Source organism: Vitis riparia, chromosome 6 (genome assembly GCF_004353265.1).
Source record: "Vitis riparia cultivar Riparia Gloire de Montpellier isolate 1030 chromosome 6, EGFV_Vit.rip_1.0, whole genome shotgun sequence".
In the NCBI taxonomy this organism is placed as follows: domain Eukaryota; kingdom Viridiplantae; phylum Streptophyta; class Magnoliopsida; order Vitales; family Vitaceae; genus Vitis; species Vitis riparia.
In genome coordinates, this window is record NC_048436.1 from 6826347 (window position 1) to 6846496 (window position 20150).

Sequence of the window (20150 nt, forward strand, 5' to 3'; positions counted from 1 at the left end):
AAAATCTATTTTTCTTGAGATTTTAGTTTTTTATTTTATTTTTTATAAAAATAAAAATAAAAATAAATAGCAACTCCGGATTTTTTTTATAAAATATTGTTTTTCATTAAAAGACAGCAGTCCACAATATACTAACATACTTGTAAAACTTAACAAAATTCGAACTTTTTTTTTTTTTTTTCGTTTTTTTCCTTTTCCCATGGTAGAGCAACAGGAACATTGACCTTCTGGTCTGAATGTTAGATACTCATGTCACCCTTAGAACAAGCACTTACAACCAAACGTTATCTTTTCCATCTACACCAAATTCCCTTTCCATCACTGTACACAAATCCATCTCTTTCTTCCCCAAATACACATCTAAATGCTCATCTAACTCTAGTTATTCTCTCCCACACTCTCATGGATCCAAGACTCTACAGTGTTGCAAGGCTGGGAAGCCTTGCTGCCTTGAATTCCTTACTAGAAGAAGATCCACTTCTCCTAGAAAAAGTTGCTCTATCCTCCTCTGCTGACACTCCACTGCACATTGCCACAATTGCTGCTAAAACAGACTTTGCAAAAGAGATGCTCCTCAGAATGCCCAACTTTGCATGGGAATTGAACCAGGATGGGTTCAGTCCCTTACACATAGCTGCAGCCATGGGCAACATTGAGATGACCAGAGAGCTTTTGTCCCTGGATTCGGGCCTTTGCCTTGTTAAGGACAAGGTGGGTCGAACTCCACTTCACTGCGCAGCTATCAAAGGGAGGGTGAAGATAGCTGGGGAGTTGCTTTCCCACTGTTACGAGGCTGTTAAAGAAGTAAGTGGTGGAGGGGAGACTGCTCTTCACTTGGCTGTGAAGAATAGCCAGTTTGAAGTGCTCAAAGTTTTGGTGGAAAAACTTGGGGAGGATGATCGTGATCGACTCATAAACGCCCAGGATGATCAAGGCCATACTGTCTTGAAGTTGGCTGTGGCTAAGGGTCAGGTCCAGGTAACAATAACTTCCATTTTTATTATTATTATTATTATTATTATTATTATTATTATTATTTTATGGTAAAGCTAGGTGTATTGAAGAAAAAAAAAAAGTGAGTGAAAATAATAATAATAAAAAAGATATTTAATGAAATTTTAAATCAATAAAAGCTAAGTGTATTGAATCAAAACTTAAAAAAAAAAATGAATGAAATTAATAATATATTTTATTATGAAAAATATGTAATTAATTAAAATTTTCTATATTTTAATATTTTTTTTATTCATAGATACAAGCAAAAAAATTAGTGAAATAAGTTTCTAAATAATAAATAAAAACAATTTATTGACTTTCAATTTTTTTTTATTTTCATTTTCTTTTTATATACTAATCATCTCTATTTTCTTTTCGATAGAATTTTTGTTAGATTTTTTATTATGTTATGTTTGATTCCTGAAAAATATTAAGAAAAATTATTTTCTCATGTTGGGTTATCTATAAAAATTATTAAAGATAATCAAATATAATTAAAATTAATTAGAAACTTTTGTATTTTAAAATTATTTAATATTTATATGGATGAGTTAAAATAAATCAAATGAGCTTAAAGTAACAAATAAAAGTAATTTATTAAGTTTTAATCTATTTTTTATTTTCTTTCATTTTTTTTCCTTTTATTTTTTCTTTTATATTTTCTTTTCCATGCATTTTTCATCAAATCTTACCCTTACGAAGGGCTGGGCTTTAATTATTTCATTTTCCTCTTCACATCCCTTTTTTTTAATTAATATTTTCAAAGGTGGCTATTTTTTCCTTTCCTTTTCCATTATTTTCGAGAAACCATTGATTTAAATTAATTGCAATTTTACTAATCATTTTTTTTATTTTTTGGACATTGTATTGCCAAAGCCTAAATTTTTGCCATTCATATTCTTCTTCTCATTTCCTAAATTCTATCTCAATTTGCCATCTAATAAATTGGCAAGTACTAAAAAAAAAAACTAACCCTATTTGGTTCTCCAAAATTTAATTATATTTAATTTTCTTTTATATTTTCATAATACAACCAAATATAAGAAAATCATTTTTCAATGTAGTTTTCTTCTTTCTTTAGTACTTTTTGATAACCAAACATAATTAAAGATTATATTTGGTTCTTGGAAAATACTAAAGAAACCTTTATGTGATTCTTAAAAAGTATTAGAAAAGAAAAAAAATGATTTTTCTCACATTTAGTTTCACTATGAAGAATGATACAAAAGAAAATCAAATATAATTAAAATTAGTTAAAAATTTATATATTTTTAAATTATTTAATCTTTATATAATGAAATAAATAAGTGAAATGAGTTTGAAAAATGATATAAAAATAATTTATTGGCTTTAATGTTATATTTGGTTCCAGGAAAATATTAAGGAAAAGAAAAAAAATTGTTTAAAAAAATTGTTTTCTCATGTTTGATTTCACTAAAAAAAAATCAAATATAATAAAAATCACTTAAAAATTCATGCATTTTTAAATTATTATATATATATATAAAGGAGGAAAATAAGTAAGTTTAAAGAAGTATATAAAAATAATTTAACCTTAAATTTATTTATTTTTTTACTTCTCTTCTTTATTTTCTTTCACTCAAATTGATTTTCGAAAAACCAAACATAACATAGATCTTTTTCTCTCTTTTTTTTCTCACTTTTTCTTTCTTTCCTTTTTTTTTCATCTCTATTCTTTTTGCCCTTTACACTTTCCCACAAATTTTCCAAATACCAAACATAGCCTATGAGTATAAAACCCCTGTAACAAATTTAATTCCCTTGTACGTCAACCAAACTAAACCTTCTTTCGTATATGCAATGCCTTTTCCTTTCATATCTGTTTGCTTAAACAGAATTGCCATTGCTATTATATAAGTACTGACGACTTCAAAGTAAATGCAGGCACAGAACTTACTCAAGAATCAAAGCAAGCAAGACAAGGATGTTTCAGAGGTCTCTCCCCGAGATGTCCAAGACCAGCAACCTCAAACTGATCTGGGAATAATTCCAATAACTGATCCCTCCCCATTGCACCAACAACCAAATCAATCTAAAAGAAATAAGTTAAAGCGGTTATGGTTTGAGGCAGAGGATATGATCCTGGTTGTGGCCAGTTTGATAGCAACAGTCACCTACCAAGCAGGCCTTGCCCCTCCTCCAACCATTTGGCAACAAGGCATGAAACTGAACTTCGACTGCATGTTCCGTGAGCGGCAAAAGATATCGTTAGAGGATCCATCCGATACATGCCCGGTTTTTACATACTATCTTTTCATGTCCTTCAACACGGCCGGATTCTTCTCTTCCATCTTCCTCATTTTCTCGTTTCGGAACAAGAACTTTGTGGCAGCTCTCCTGCCCGCTTCCCTTATCTGCATGGCGGTCACTTACATAGCTTTATCGCTCACCATGTCGCCCAATGCCATCACCTTCCTTGTCATATACCTCATTACAATCATGATTTTGGTCTACATTCTTTTCACTATTAACGCCTTACAAGCGATGCTTCATGGAGTTAGTTGTGCAGGAGGAAAGGCTTTAGGCAAGATAGGATCTAAGTTAAGAACTAAGAGACAGTCGTCTGATCTGGAAAACGACTACAAAGTATATAGTCCTTGACCTTGTGGACGATGTAATGAGCAGAACCTTTCTTTCTTTTTTTGATGTACATGATGAAGTTGTTTGTGTAGAATGAAAGCTTCTTTCCTCTGTAGCTCAGCGTTTATGCTAGTTGTAAGCCCAGTGTCTTAACAACCTTGATACTGATAAAGCTTATCTTTCACCATTGCCAATCTCAACAAACTCACCTACAAGCTCGGCAGCTCCAAGGTTCCCATCACCTTTGGCTTCATCGTAAGAGCCGTCAAAATAAAAATAATTTATTGACTTTACATTTTTTTTTTTCCTTCTATTTTTTATTTCTATTTTCTTTCTTTTATATTTTTCCTCAAATTTTTCGGGAACAAACATAACATATATGTCCTGTGTCAAGATAACCTTAATACATGTTGAGGGAAGGATGAAAATACTAACAATATTTTATATATTTTGATCAAAATATCCATAATTTAGAAGTATCTATTGAAATCAAAGTGGGGGTACTCTATATGTTACTCCAATGTTTAATTATTTTCTTCCATACATGTAAAAAATATGTACACTTCCTTTCATAGTACCATATTATAGCACATTGTTGTTCGGAATACCCAAATATCTTCATACCCATTGATCTTTGGACAGTTTGGGTGTATGCAAAATTATCTTGGGTTTCACTATATTTATGCACAACAAAAACAACAAGCATTAAAAACTTGGATCTAGAGATAAGACCAAATCGGTGATTTGGATGTTCCGAATTAGTGAATAATTGATGTGGATCTCATAGACCAATAGATCTTCCACCTGATGACTTTGTCCCTTGGGTCCTAGCACGAGCAAGGAGGGAGAAGCTAGGGTTCCTCTTTGAAAGACTAAATGTTAGAAGATAAAGCCCTACCCCATAAAGGGGTTTATATAGATTTCTCTGTGAGTTGAAGTAACTTGAATTTATCTTGCTTTAGGTCACTTAATCCAATCTCGTGGGTCCTAATTAGTTAATTGACCCTATTGAGTTTCAATTAATCAATTAACTCAATCTAGAAAGATCATTCATAATCTCTTATGCAACCTTACGTTTTTACCAAAATGTTTTTATGCACACATGAATAAAAAAACACAAATATCCCTCAATAAATATGTCACCAAGGAATATGAGCTCGATTGAGGACCATTGGGATTCATAAAAATAATTAGTTCCTTAATAATTTAATTCTAAAATTGACTCAACATCTCACTACAAATAATCAACTATACTCTAGTATCTTATACTATATTACAACTAGATATAAATTCAAGTTTATGATCTACTATCCATTGCATGGAAACTTTCTATGAACTATTGTTCATAATCTCATAAGGTAGATGTTATCAACCTCTCAAAATTACCTCTCCAATTTTTTAGTATTAAATTCTCTTATTATGTGATCGACTCACATAATCTAGTTTTTTAAGAGTATATGGTAAATTCTAATTAAGAAATTATTATGGTCATAGATTTCAAATCGCCTAAGGGAATACATTGTCTCAAACCAATGAAATATCATGATGCTTATCTTGAGAATACATGTTGTCAACTACATTAATCAATAATGACCCACTCTATGAGGAATATTTACTACCTTAGGGTTTCACCCATGGGTCAAAGTCATTGAAAACCTCACTGCTAGCTCAACATTATCTTAAGGTTAAAAACTCTTGCAATATATTAGCTTAGTAAATCATGACCATCCAATAGCTAATATTACGATCTTAGGTCTTATCCAATGTGTAACTATCCACACTAGTGCACTCACCATGAAGAAACAATTCGAATGATTAAAACAAGTCATCCCTCCAATTAGGAGGTACTGCACTATAGCCTATAATAAATTATCAAAATTCATGAATCAATTATAAACTACTTATCATCTTGTAAAGAACTCATGATTTGGATATTTCATATAATTCCTAATACACTCGATTCATATACAATGCAAATAACATGATCATAAATACTCAATTAATTATTAATGCAAACAATGATAGAAAATAGAAACCAAAAACCATAATAAAAAAAATTATTAATGAAACCTCAAAAAAGTCATATCATGTCAAAATTTTAAATCCTAATAATTGTTTAATACTATCATATCATTCTTATCTATATTGTTTAATACTATATATCTATATATATAGATATAGAGTCAAACCATTGGTATTTCTATCAATATCAATAATTTCATCATTGTTACTATTTTGACCCATTACTTAAATTAATAATAATTGTCTGAATATTTTTATCGAATCATGTTGTATTATATTAGATTGACAATTTTGTCGCATTATTACATTGAATCTAAGATATCATACGTCCAAACCGTTTTATCAATTATAGCTAATTTCAAACTACTTCAGAGTTGTTTTAAATTTGAGGTATGTATACATTGGATTTATTAAAGTATAAAAAATGATTGTTAGATAAAATGTAATGGGAATTTCGCAAAAGATATTCAAAAATAAAGTTGAATGCAAAAAAATGCAAATGAATGTTCAAACTGTTAATCAAACATTTATAAACTTTATGCGGAAATAATTATTTTAAAAAACAATTTTGGATGCATAAAACAAAATAAATGTAAATACTAAAATAATAATCATATTCTTACCTTGATCTATGAAGTGAGACTTAGTCACCTTGTGAATTGTATTGTTAAGGTCTTCAACTCACTACTCTCATATAATGGATGGGTCACTTATGTGGTGTATGTTGTTAAAAATAAACAACAAAAATGACATAAGAATGAGAGTGGCTTGGAACCTCAACTTCTAAAAAATTGTACATCTCTTAGTCTTCCCATCAAAAACTATATGAGAGTTATACTTATTATTTACACCCATTATGTATAAATTAATGGGTAATGGTGGGTTATGAACTTGAATGCATCTATATAATTACATAAGTTATACATTTCCATTTTCCTCCGTTACTCATAAACATAATGTACAAAATAAATTTCATAATGTTAGGGTTACAAAAGTTGTAACACTGCATTCATATAAATTAAATTTTCTAACTCCCATTTGTAATTTGAGTCTTCCATACATAAGACTCTTGGATGCCCAATCAATTGATTCACCTACCTATCAATTGATACCCTTAAATAATATTCATACAAATATAATTATATATGGCCACACATTATAGGAAAAAAGCTAACAATCTCCCACTTAACCTGCATAATTATATTTGTAATAGATTAAAACATAATATGACCATAACAATTTCTCAAAATAGGCACCCTTTACGTTAAGATTATGTTTCATGGAACCACTAACACCAAATCATTGTAATGATTGGATCACACAACGATCCAATATTCTTCAAGGATTATAGTATTAGCACCTCCATTAATATCAATCAATGACTTTTATGACATTAGCAACATTAAGGTGATAATGCTAATTCATTCACATAATGGTCTCATCAACTTTTAAACATCTAGATTGTGCAAAAAAATGGATGTATAAAAGTAACATAATAATCATCAATATATCATAATCAAGAACTTTATTCTGATTATAATGTGATCACATACATTACACTCTCAATCAATCTAAAATTGAAAAACTCGCCACCAAGCCCATGCGCGCAACATAATCCATAAAAAGCTTAGGTGGAAGACCTTTTGTCAATGGATCTACCAACATGAGTGTATTTTTAATATGTTCAATAGAGATAACTCCATTTTGAATTTTCTCCCTTACAACCAAATATTTAATATCAATGTGCTTTGATCCTCCTGTAGTCTTATTATTTTTAGAGAATCGCACAGTAGCACTATTATCACAATATATTCTCAATGGTCTCATTATCGAATCAATAACATGAAGCCCTGAGACAAAGTTTCTCAACCATATTGTATGACATGTGGCTTCATAACATGCTACATATTTTGCCTTCATTGTAGAAGAAGTTATCAATGATTGTTTATGGCTCTTCCATGAAATAGGTCCATTTGATAACATAAAAATATAACTAGATGTAGACTTTTCGGTATCCTTACAGCCAGCATAATCAGAATTAGAATAACAAATAATCTCTAGATTATTTGTTCTTATGTATGTAAGCATGTAGTCCTTAGTCCCTTGCAAATAACACAATACTTTCTTAACCGCTTTCCAATGATCAGTACCTGGATTACTTTGGTATCGACCAAGCATGCCCATTACATAAGCTATGTCTGGTCAAGTGCAAACTTGAGCATACATGATACTCCCTACTACAAAAGCATAAGGAATTTTGTCCATTTGTTTCTTTTAAATATCATTTTTGGGACATTGAAGTTCACAAAATATGTCCCCTTTCACAACAAGAGCAACACTGTTAGAACAATTTTGCATGTTGAATCTTTTAAGAACTTTTTCAATATAGTTCTTTTGGGATAATCCTAATAATCCACGTGACCTATCTCAATGAATTTCAATTCCTATCACATAAGATGCTTCACCAAGATCTTTCATATCAAAATTCTTGGATAAAAATTGTTTGGTCTCAAAAATCATTCCCATATTGTTGCTAGCAAGCAACATATCATCAACATACAATACAATAATACAAATTTTGCTCTCACTGATCTTAAGGTATATACATTGATCTACTAGATTCTCTTTGAAACCAAAAGTGATGAGAATTTCATGGAACTTAAGATACCATTGTCTAGAAGCCTGCTTTAGACCATATAGGGACTTTTTAAGTTTACATACCATATGTTCCTTGCCTTTATCCTGAAAACCCTCAAGTTGATCCATATAAACCTCTTCATGCAAGTCACCATTCAAAAAGGCAGTTTTAACGTCCATTTTAACTCTAAGTCAAAATGTACTACTAAAGACATGACTATTCTTAAGGAATTTTTCTTGGAAACAAGAGAAAATGTTTCCTTATAGTCGATTCCTTCTTTTTGAGTGTATCATTTTGCAACTAACCTGGCCTTGTATCTTTCGACATTGCCCTTAGAATCATGTTTGGTTTTTAAAATCCATTTGCAACCAATAATTTTAATTCCTTTGGGAAATTCTACAAGATCCCAAACTTTATTATCTTTCATTGATTTCAACTCTTCTTCTAAAGCATAAAGCTATAGAGTTGAATTTTCACTATTGATGGCTTGATCATAAGAAGTAGGATCATTTTCCAAGCTAACATCATAATCACACTCATTAAAATAAACTTTGTAGTCATTTGATATAGCAGGCTTTTTCTAACTTTGTGATCTACGTAAAGATACTTTTGTAATTAGGACATTCTCATTTTCATTACGAGAAACCTCTTAAGTCACACCATATTCCATCATTGGTGTTGATACTTCATTAGAGGTTAACTTTTTAAGCTCAATTCTCCCACTAAAATATTCATTTTCTAAAAACACAACATGTCTAGTTTCAACAATTTTAGGGCCCTGACCATGACAATAAAATCTAAAACCTCTTGATATTTCAGGATAGTCAATGAAATTACAACTTATGGTTTTAGAATCCAATTTCTTTATTTGTGGGTTAAAAATTTTAACTTCAGTTGGACATCCCCATACATGTAAATAATTCAAAGTCAGATTCCTACCCACCCATAACTCATAAGGAGTTTTGGGTACAACCTTACTAGGAGCACAATTGAGAATGTGAACAATAGTTTTCAATGCTTCACCCCACAAAAATTCAGACAAAGTTGAGTTACTCATCATACTTCTCACCATGTCAATTAGAGTACAATTTCGTCGCTCTACTACACCATTTTGCTCTAGTGTTCCAAGCATTGTGTAGTTTGCTATGATACCATGCTCTCTTAAAAATAAGGCAAAAACACTAAGATGTTGACCTGATTCGGTGAACCTACTATAATATTCATCACCTCTATCAGATCTTACACTTTTAATTCGCCAATTGAGTTGATTTTCAATCTTGGCTTTATAAATCTTAAACACATCTATTGCTTCAAATTTTTCACGAATAAGATACACATAAGAATACCTTGAAAAGTCATCAATAAAACTAATAAAGTACTTATGTCCATTGATGGTTAGAATTGAATAAGGTCCCCAAATGTCAGAATGAATACATTCTAACAATTCAGTAGCCCTTGAGGCACCCTTTTTCTTAACCTTAGTGTATTTTCCTTTTATGCATTCAACACAACTAGTAAAATTAGAAAAATCAAGTGAAGTCAAAATTTCATCTTTAATAAGATGTTCCATCCTCGCTCTTGAAATGTGACCCAATCGCTTATGCCACAATATGGATGAATTTTCATTCACTCGATTTCATATGTTAGAGAATTCATACACATGATAAGATAAAAGAGACTGTGAATATTTGCAATCTAAATTCAATGAATAAAGATTACCATGTAAAGTGCTAGAGCCAAGCAAATAAGAATTATAGAATAAGGAAACTCCATTATTTCCTAACTTTAATTCATAACCATAAGAATCAAGTCTTGGAACTAAAATTAGGTTTCTAGTAAAAACAGGAACATAAACTGTATCTACTAAATCCATAATAAAACCAGTATCCAAAATTAAACGAAGAGTGCCAATAGCCTCAATTTCCACTTCTGTTCCATTTCCCAAAGTAATGGTTTGCTCTCCTTTACTTAGTCTCTTGCTTATAAGGTATCCCTACAATGAATTCATTATGTGAATGCTTGCACCAGTATCAATCCACCAAGAGTTTGGTGGTATATCAACTAAATAAGATTCATAAGACACTAAGCATTGAGTTTTACCTTTCTTTTCCAACCAAGCCTTAAAGCCAGAACAATCTCTTCTTTTATGACCTTTCTTGTGGCAAAAATGACATTGTATCTTATTTTCGTCCTTTTGCCCATTGTGAGATACATCATTACCTTACTCATTTTTCTTACCTTTACCTTTCTTAAATGATTTTTTATTTGGACCAATAGTGAGGTGAGCCATATCGGGTTTTTCCACTTTAAGTCTTTCTTCTTCTTGAACACATGTGGCAATTAGGTCACTCATTTTTCACTTATCCTTATAAGTATTATAATTAATTTTGAAATGACCAAATTGTGAAGGAAGGGAAGTCATTATGAAGTGAACAAGAAAACCTTCGGAAATTGTCATGTTCATTCCTTTCAATTGAGAAGCCATGTCACTCATCTTCATGATGTGCTCATGTACACCACTATGACCATCATATTTCATTGTTATCATTTTGATCATAAGAGTACTTGCCAAAGACTTGGAAGTTCCTAAGAATTGTTCTTCAACTTATTTAATATAACTTATTGCATTATCTGAATCCGAGATTGTTCCACGAATTGCAGGAGTGATTGAACCTTTCATAATCATTAGACTCATGCGATTAAAGCGCTCCCACTTTTCATATAAAGCCTTTTGTTCAATAGTACTTTTAGAAGTAGGCTTTGTGGGTGTAGGCTCTCTTAAGGCATAGTCCAAATCCATGCAACCAAGAACAATTCCAATTTGTTCCTTCCATTTTTTAAAATTTGCCCCACTTAATTGTTCAATACCAAACAAATAACTTGTAATAGCAGTAGGATTCATTACTGCAAAATAAAATTTAATTCAAAAGGAAAATTATTTTATGTCATGACAATATTTAACATCACACTTTACAATAATCTAACTACAACAAAAATTAAGTTAGATATCACACTAATCATAAATATAAGAGATCATATCATAGTTCTTTCGTTGGACCGAACTACAATCACATAATTCAAAAGTATATTATTATAATCCCTTTGTTGGGTTGAATTATAATAATTCATAAATCATATAGATATGACATAATTATTAAAATAAAAGTATTGAAACGTAAAGAAGTTTAACCGTTGGGTAAAAACTTCATAAACCTTTATTATTAAATTCTTGTCATATAATCAAATATGGTGATGATCTTCCGTTGGGTTAATCAACACTCGTTTCATAAGTTGAACAACACACACTCCACATATATATATATATATATATATATATATATATATATGTGTGTGTGTGTGTGTGTGTGTGTGTGTGTGTGTGTGTGTGTGTGTGTGTGTGTGCGCGCGCGCGCGCGCGCGTGTGTGTGTGTGATCATTTTCAAACAAACAAATAAATAAACATATATACTAGAAAAGTTATTTCTTGATAAATGTGTGTTACTAAATCATTCATATACATCACATCATATATATTTTAGTTGTCCATAAGATCAAACAATAATCAAAAAACGAAAAAAAATATGTTTTATGATCCAAAATTGGTTGGCTCTGATACCAATTGTTAACCAAACATTTATAAACTTTATGCGGATATAATTATTTTAAAAAACAATTTTGGATGTATAAAACAAAATAAATGTAAATACTAAAATAATGATTATATTCTTACCTTGATCCATGAAGTGAGACTCAATCACCTTGTGAATTGTATTGTTAAGGTCTTCAACTCACTACTCTCATATAGTGGATGAGTCACTTGTGTGGTGTATGTTGTTAAAAATAAACAACAAAAATGACATAAGAATGAGAGTGGTTTAGGACCTCAACTTATAAAAAATTGTACATCTTTTAGTCTTCCCATCAAAGACTATATGGGAGTTATACTCATTATTTACACCCATTATGTATAAATTAATGGGTAATGATGGGTTATGAACTTGAATGCATCTATATAATTGCATAAGTTATACATTTCTATTTTCCTCCATTACTCATAAACATAATGTACAAAATAAATTTCATAATGATGGGTTACAAAAGTTGTAACACCACATTCATATAAATTAAATTTTCTAACTCTTCATTTGTAATTTGAGTCTTTCATACATAAAACTCTTGGATGTTCAATCAATTGATTCATCTATCTATCAATTGATACCCTTAAATAATATTCATACAAATATAATTATATATGGCCACAAATTATAGGAAAAAAGCTAACACAAACATCATCAAAGGAGACATTCAAATGCTAGTTAACTTTCTCTAATTTCTAGTGTTCAAACATTTATATTGGATGATTGAATGCTAGTTAACTTTACCAACATTTTTAAATCGTTTTACGTATTTTTATTAGACTTTTTGATTAATTTAAGATTAAAAAACTTATTTTAAATATTCATCTAAGGTTATAATATAACAAGCTAATTGTCAAAATTAAAATAGAGGAAGTGAATTCATCCATCCCTCTACTTTAGCATTCATTCTAAGTCTTAAACCTTTTTAATAACATTCTTAGAAATCCTTTTTCAAATGTCGGGGACATTCAAATGCCAGTTAACTTTCTCAAATATTTAAAAACTATTTTCACATTTTTGTTAGATTTCTTGGTAAATTTAAATTAGAAATACATACTTCAAATATTCATCTAGGCTATGTTTGGTTCCCAGAAAATGCTAAGGAAAGGAAAAAAAATCATGTGGAAAATTATTTTCCTTAGTTTGGATTGCATGGAAAATATGATGGAAAAAAAAATATAAAGGAAAATATGATGGAAAATATCATAATATTTTCCCCACTATTTTCCTTAAAAAATAATGAGGAAAATAAGAGAAAAAGTTGGGGAAAATTTATCGGGTTCTTCACAACACACCCCCGCCCCCGTCTCTCTCTCTCACTGCAAAACTGAATTCACAAACATGATTTATTTATTTGCATATTCCTCTGTAATGGCGATAAAGCTCGGGTTATTTGCAATTTTTATGCTTTCCTTGTCATTTTTCTCTTCCACCCTATCGGCTTCTGACTCCGACGACGTCAACTGGTGGTGCGACAAAACGCCATATCCGGCACCATGCAAGTACTTCATGAGCCATGGTGGGCACAAGTACAATGCGCCCAAGCAGAAGTCCGAGTTCCGAAAGATGGCTATGGAGGTGGCCATGGAGCGAGCCCTCACCGCGCAGAGCCACAACAAGTGGCTGGGGTCCAAGTGCCGCAACGAGCGCGAGAAGGCTGCATGGGCCGATTGCTTGAAGCAGTATCAAGACACCATTCAACAACTCAACCAAACCCTGGACCCTGCAACCAAGTGCACAGACTGACCAGCAAACTTGGCTCAGCACAGCCTTGATTTTTAGAAAATAAGAATATAAAATTTATTTTATTATTCTATAAATTGATAAAGACAAATTATTGAATTTATTTTTCTTTCATTTTTCCTTGACTTTTTTTTCATAGTTAACCAAATAAAAGAAAATAATCTTTTTTTTCCCTTGAATTTTTCATCGATAACCAAACAAGTGAAAAAATTTATATTACTTTCCTTACCTTTTTCTTTCCTTCCATTTTTCCTTCCAATTTTCTTTCTCTCGCATTTTCCGGGAACCAAACATAGCCCTAGGGTTTTGGCATAGAAACCTAATTATCTAAATTAAAAAAGAGGTCCCTGAATGGAAGGTCATCTCTTTGCCCCAACATTATAACTCTCAAACCTTTCTAGAAGACTCTTGAAAATCCTTTCAATAAAAGACATCCTAGGATTCTAACTTTCAAGCCTTTCAAGAAGACTCTTGAAAACACATTCGATTAAAAAAGACTAGGTACACATTCGATTAAAAAAACACATATTGAGGTACATCAATCTGCTAACCTCAATATGAGGTAATCCACCAAGATGTGTAAGTTGTTGCATGATGTACATGAAAGAATAGTACGTCGATGTAAGTCCATGAAGTTAAATTCACTCATATAAGGTATAGTTAAAACTAAGTACATTTCTCCTATATTTAGTAGATTTGTTTTGTCATTGTATAGCCCATGATCTTTTACATTTAGAAAGTTTCTAATACGTTTAGTTCTCGGAAAATTTGAGGAAAAAAAAAATAAAGAGAGAAAGTGGAAGAAAAGAAAAAATAATTTAAAATAGACCCTGTCTTTTTGCTTACAACCCTAATTTCGGCGAGCCGGTGGCAAAGAGGTAAGCGCAGAAGGAAGAGGCGGGATAGGCAAAAGGAGTGGATTGGACATTTCGAGATGGATGAGTCAATTAGGCCTTTCTTGGATCCTGAATTATAAGGGTTGCCCATAAGCTTCAGAACACTATAAAGAAGCGGCTGCGCTGCTAAGCTAGCTGCACCAGTCCACCTGTCGGTAGGGCGGGATTTCTTTGCAAAGGAGGATTTCTTGGCTTAAGGTAAGGGATCGAAGCTAGGCTAGGGATGGAATACTGAGCTTGGCTGCCCTTTCATCTTGAATGGCTGGCTTGGGAATAGCGGGAGCAGCAGACGAGACGACGATCAGACAGCAGAGGCAACGGGGGCAGATGACGGGACGGAACTCTTAAAAGAAAAGGCCGAAGCAAGCAACCTTACTAATAAAGGGGCCGTAGCGCGGTAGCTCAATAAACCTAGAAAGGAAGCGGGAGAGAAGGCTTAGAGTTGCCCGCCTTGATGATCCCGGAGTTTGCTCTTGGCTCACTACTGCCCCAGTCTCTCATTAGGCTGTGTGACAGTCTGTCTTCCAGAAGTCCCGAAGGCGGCCTCTTTGTGGGGCGAATAGGCTTAGTCGTCTTCTTGCTAGCTTGATGGCTGTGACGAAAGAGCAGGCCTTCGAGGAAGGTCTTAGTTTTGCTGCTTGTTGTCGCAGCTAGTTATGTCCCTACCGGCTCTATTCGTTAGGGATTCTCGCCTTTTAGAATGCAGATTTGGACAAATCTCCCAGGCACGAGACCTGCTCTTCCATTTCGGTCAGAAAGGCGCAAACAGCCGTCAAGGCGGCGAGAGAGACCGCCTTGCCCGATCATTCCATTTCCTCGTGCGTCTTTACATTTTATTTTCTTTCCCTGGTACTTTTCGAAAACCAAACATAACCTAAAAAATTCTATAATCAATCTTTCCATATATATCTAATATACCTTATTTGAAATTGTTTTCTACTCCTTACGATTGTAGAAAATTTTGGATATGAAATTAAAAATTGATAGAAATATTTGCACTCAAATTATCTATCATAAATTATCAAATATGTTAAATTAAAAGGAAAAAAACTAAACCCTTATTAGAAAAGACGTTGGTTCCCTCGCATCAAAACCGAAGTTTCCATTCTTTGCATATTCATTCTATTCCGAAAATGTATTCTAAAAATATATCATTCCCGAGACTAGATATTGAACAGTCTTCCAGAGGTTTAGATTTTCAGAAAGCTTCAGACATGGGCGGCCACTTCAAAACTAACTTTCCTGGAAGCTGTGACAGGGATGGACATGCTCTGTCATGCTAGAAATTTTTCTAGTTAGCGGAGGGCCTAGTATCTGAAATCTTAAAAAGGAAAATTCAAGAGTTGAGAGGTAGTCAAATATTGGTAACAGAAGAATCAAATTGAGAATGACCAAGGGAGCATAGGCATGTTCCAAGAAAACTAAGAGACGTTGTAAATTTGTTCCCAGGAAGCACATAAAGATTCAAAATCTCTATACTAATACTAAATTGTAGCATTGGTCCAAGGCAACAATTATAAACTACATTCTAGTCTCCCACCTCCAGTTTTGAGTTGCAACTTACAACAATCACAATCAGCAGGAAGATAAAGAAAGAATGGCAAAAAATATTTTAGGCAGACCATAACAAGAAACTAAAAATTGACAAAAGGCACAGAAATCAATATATTTTTTGCCATGGCTACAAATCACAAGTTGGAAAATGACTACAAAAATCAAGATCTTGTAGTCACACTCAAATCACTCACCCATGGCTTTCCAAGCACCTGGCTCTGTTACTCATCATATTCCAACTTACACAATGTCAACAAGACAAACTGCAAGGAGACTCTAATAAACATTTTCATTGAATCCACCATAGTCGTGACATGGAAGGAAGGGAGGAATCATAAGTTACAAGCGTATTATTCATCATTACATAAGAGAGTTTTACAAGTAAATGGTAAATATTAAAGCCCGATCCACACAATTCCAAATACCATAAGCTATAATCCTTTTTCGGTTACATTGGACTTTAAATGGAAGACATATCTAATCTTCTTTATGTACTTCAAAATTCAAATTAACAGTACTTCAAGTTAAGCATATCCAGATACATATCTTCGAGTACCTGCATATAACATCGTATTCATCAGATTTACCTACATATACATATATGAAGAAATATTACCACAAGAAACCAAAGGGAAGTGACCCAAGTACATGAACAAATTCCCTTTATCCCAAGAGTGGAAAAGAAACAACCCCTATGATTGCTCAGATCACACGCCTATCATTGGATTAGTTTGTTCCTGTTAAGTCTCTCTCTTTCCATTTGTTTATCCTAAACTCTATGGCTTACAACCTGTAAGCATAGCACCAGAGCCAAATTGCAAAACAAGTAACATAATGTTTGGTTCCTGAAAATCTTGAGGGAAAATGCAGAGGAAAAAAAAATCGAGAGGAAAAATAGAAGCAAAGAAAAGGTGAAGAAAAATAAAAACCAGATTTAAAGTTAATAAATTACTTTTATATATATATATATATATATATATATATATATATATATATGTAAATAAAACAAATTATCAAGGCTTTACCCATATGCCATTATCGCCAATGGTAGAAAAGCCCTAGCATTTAGAAGCAAGTATATGTAGTTATCCCAATCTTGCCACTCAAGAGAATGACAGAATCAATTACCAGCTCAAACCTAGGATCAGTGGGGGCATGTCCAACAACTTAAATGAATACTCTGCTGTTTGCTTCATGGAACAAATATGTGTACATTGGGATAAATGTAAAGACTATAAAAACAACTCACAATGACATTTATAAATAACCCATATTTAAGTATTCAAGAGAAGTGCATCAATGGCCTACAGAAACATTTGCCTACCTAAGCGCTAGCAGTTGCAGGCTCATCACCAATAGGCTTGAATTCTTGCAGTTCCTTGAAGTTCAGCCATGGTTTCACCCAGATTTTGGCTTCATACTTGTTCTTCTTGCCACCATCAGTTGCATCCAGAGTAATATAGTATATCGTACCAGCAACCACCTGCTGTCTAACTTTCACCACTCCATTAAACTCCAAAAGGGTATTCTGAAAAAAAGTATAGACTTTTCCAATTTATCAAAACTGAATTAATACAATCAATTAAAATTACATAATCAAACAAAGCAACCAAAAAAAAAAGAGAAAATTGGAAATGGATATAGAGGCGGCTGCTGCTATTGGAGATGGTGAATCCTTGAACAGAAACCCATCTAAAAAATCATTTTCACAAGTGTTTCAAGGAATGATTAGAAGAGGAAAAAAAAAACCAACAAAGAACCTCGTTTGGCGGCTCAGAAACCCTGGGAACAGAAACGAAAATTAAATTGTGGATCTAGCTCCTTACGATGATTTACTTCACAAAATCAAAAACAAATGAAAACCTCAATCCCATCATCGTATTCTTTTGCCCTAAAAATAACATTTTATTATACTTCTGGAACGAATGAATTTTGTTCAAAAATAACCTTGGAAATTCATAAGCCAAACCTCTGCCTTCGTCGAAAAAAAGAGCAGAAGGAGAGAATTTCTCAGGAAACAAGCGGAAACGGAGAAAGTAAAAACCGAGATTGAAAAAAATAAAAAATAAATAAAATAAAAAACAAAACCTGTTTCTTGTTGTGCTCGTCAACGGCGAATCGGGCAAGGTTTTCGATCTCAAGAGCGTTCTGAGATCCATCAGAATCATGAATTCCTCCTACGGTAGCCATTTCAATTACAGAATTTGCAATGCAAACACAATACAGAACCAGCACCAAAACCGAGGCTTTTATCTTCATCGTCGCCTCTCCAGGATCCTTCCCAATCCACGCGGTTTTAGATTCGGATGCGCCGTTTTAACGCCGCACGTGCCGAATCACCACCCAATTTTTTGGATTTAGTGATTGGAATCTGCTACATCCTTGCTTCCTCTAATATTTTCCAATTGGATGTTGATTCATGTGAGAAATTTTATTGTTAATAGGGATGTTGAATAGTGTGAGGTGGTTAAATTTGATTGGTGGAAGAATGTGGCTAATGTGGGGTGGTGGCGCTTGGAATTGGGGAGTGGGTTGCTTGCTTGGGAAGATTAGAAAAAAAGATGTGCCACTTGTCATAGAAAGCGGTGACACAAGCCGATAAGCCCATCGTATTCCTCTTTCTTCGTGCCGAAGGTGGTGAGTTGGATTGATATGCATTGACCATTCCCTATTTTCTTTCTCTTTTTCATTTTTGTTTCCTCTTTTATTTTGTATTTTTTAATGACACCCTTTTCCACCATTTTATTTTATTTTTAAGAAAGACAATATATATATATATATATATTATCTTAATCTCATTTTTCAACCTCCCCTTATTACCACCAAATGCATTTTCCTTCCAATTTTTTTTATTTTTTATTTCTTTAATTAGATTATTAATATTTTGGGAAAAAAAAGTATTATTGTAAATAATTTTTTTTCTTAAAAAAAAGTTCAAGTTAAGAAATAAATTTTAGGTGTAAATCAATATATATATTTTCAAAGTTTCAATAATTTAGCTAGTGAATGAAAATCTTTTAATCATTTTTTAATGAACTTGAATTATTTTATAAGTTTATTTTCCAAGTAAATATTTTTTTAACTTGATATATTAAATATTGGCAGATCGAAGGTTGATCGCATCCATCAACTTCCTTATTTTAGAAATATACTATAAAATTAGAATATGCGTCTTTTCAGACAGCAATTGTTTTTAAGAGAATTGATAACACCTACGAATATCTTAAATACTTAAATGAATGTGCTATAAAGTTAGGATATGCACCTTTCTAATAACAATTGTTTTTAAAATAATTGATAATGCCTAAGGTCTTATATTAAAAAAATAGTATAATCTTATAAAAGAATCGTGAAGGATATGGCCTCACAACTTGCATTATATATATATTGAATTTTATTTAGATAAAAAAAATTTTATTTATTTACTAATAAATTCATGGTATCATGAACTTCCTAAAATAAATATTTTATTTATTTATTTTTATAGAAAGAAATCAAATTTAGGAATAAAGAAAAAGAAAAGAGAGATATTAACACATGATTTGTAATTTGATACTTTGATTTTCGAAAAGATAAAGTTAACTTATTCTAAGACAGATAAAGTTGGCTCTTCCTTAATTAGTCCTGGTGATTATTCTTTTAATATAGCTTCCTTCCATACAAATATTGCCAACTTTTGATAAAGTTGGCTCTAAGACCAAGGGCTTGGTCTTTGTTTCTCTCTTTAATTTCTTTAATGGATGCTCTTTTAGTTTTTCTGAATCCTTGCTTACCGTGAACAAATTTTCTTGTTTATTTGAAAATGTCAAATTGGTTGAACCGTGTGTACATAATATTGATGGTATGATGCAAGAGTAGTATTACCAACTTCCACAGTGGAACTCCATTTTTTGAATAAAATAGCCAGTCCCAAATTTAACATATAATGTGATAATACGACTCAAAAACGTGTCGACGCACATAACCCGTTTAATAAACAAGATTTTATTCATATTTGATTATTAAACTCTTCTTACTTGATTAAAATATAAGGATCATGTTCGTGTTTGACTATTTAACTGC

General features: G+C 32.2%; 2 protein-coding genes across 4 annotated transcripts; one reads left to right on the plus strand and one right to left on the minus strand.

Annotated features, from left to right (window-relative positions):
- The first annotated feature begins 301 nt into the window (after positions 1-301).
- LOC117915934 (ankyrin repeat-containing protein NPR4-like) lies at positions 302-3784 on the plus strand. The gene is made up of 2 exons (XM_034831694.1): positions 302-978; positions 2902-3784. The coding sequence occupies exons 1-2, from the start codon at positions 403-405 to the stop codon at positions 3616-3618; spliced, it is 1293 nt and encodes a 430-aa protein (XP_034687585.1). The 5' UTR covers positions 302-402; the 3' UTR covers positions 3619-3784.
- Positions 3785-16343: 12559 nt separating this feature from the next.
- On the minus strand, positions 16344-18369 carry LOC117916882 (cysteine proteinase inhibitor A). 3 transcript variants are annotated; one of them, XM_034833090.1, is made up of 3 exons: positions 18177-18369; positions 17413-17616; positions 16344-16675 (listed from the first exon to the last, which is right to left on the minus strand). In XM_034833090.1, exons 1-2 carry the CDS (start codon positions 18345-18347, stop codon positions 17413-17415), a joined length of 375 nt encoding a protein of 124 aa, XP_034688981.1. In that variant the 5' UTR covers positions 18348-18369; the 3' UTR covers positions 16344-16675. The 3 variants fall into 3 exon arrangements, with proteins under 3 accessions (XP_034688981.1, XP_034688980.1, XP_034688979.1); XM_034833089.1 differs by having other exon boundaries at positions 16344-16641; positions 17412-17616; XM_034833088.1 differs by having other exon boundaries at positions 16344-16644; positions 18177-18368.
- Between the last annotated feature and the right edge of the window lie 1781 nt (positions 18370-20150).

Coding starts and splice junctions, on each gene's coding strand:
- LOC117915934 (XM_034831694.1), top strand. CDS start 403: ATGGATCCAAGACTCTACAGTGTTGCAAGGCTGGGAAGCCTTGCTGCC. Junction 979..2,901: donor TGGCTAAGGGTCAGGTCCAG/GTAACAATAACT, acceptor AAGTAAATGCAG/GCACAGAACTTACTCAAGAA.
- LOC117916882 (XM_034833090.1), bottom strand. CDS start 18,347: ATGAAGATAAAAGCCTCGGTTTTGGTGCTGGTTCTGTATTGTGTTTGC. Junction 17,617..18,176: donor ACGAGCACAACAAGAAACAG/GTTTTGTTTTTT, acceptor ACTTTTTTTCAG/AATACCCTTTTGGAGTTTAA.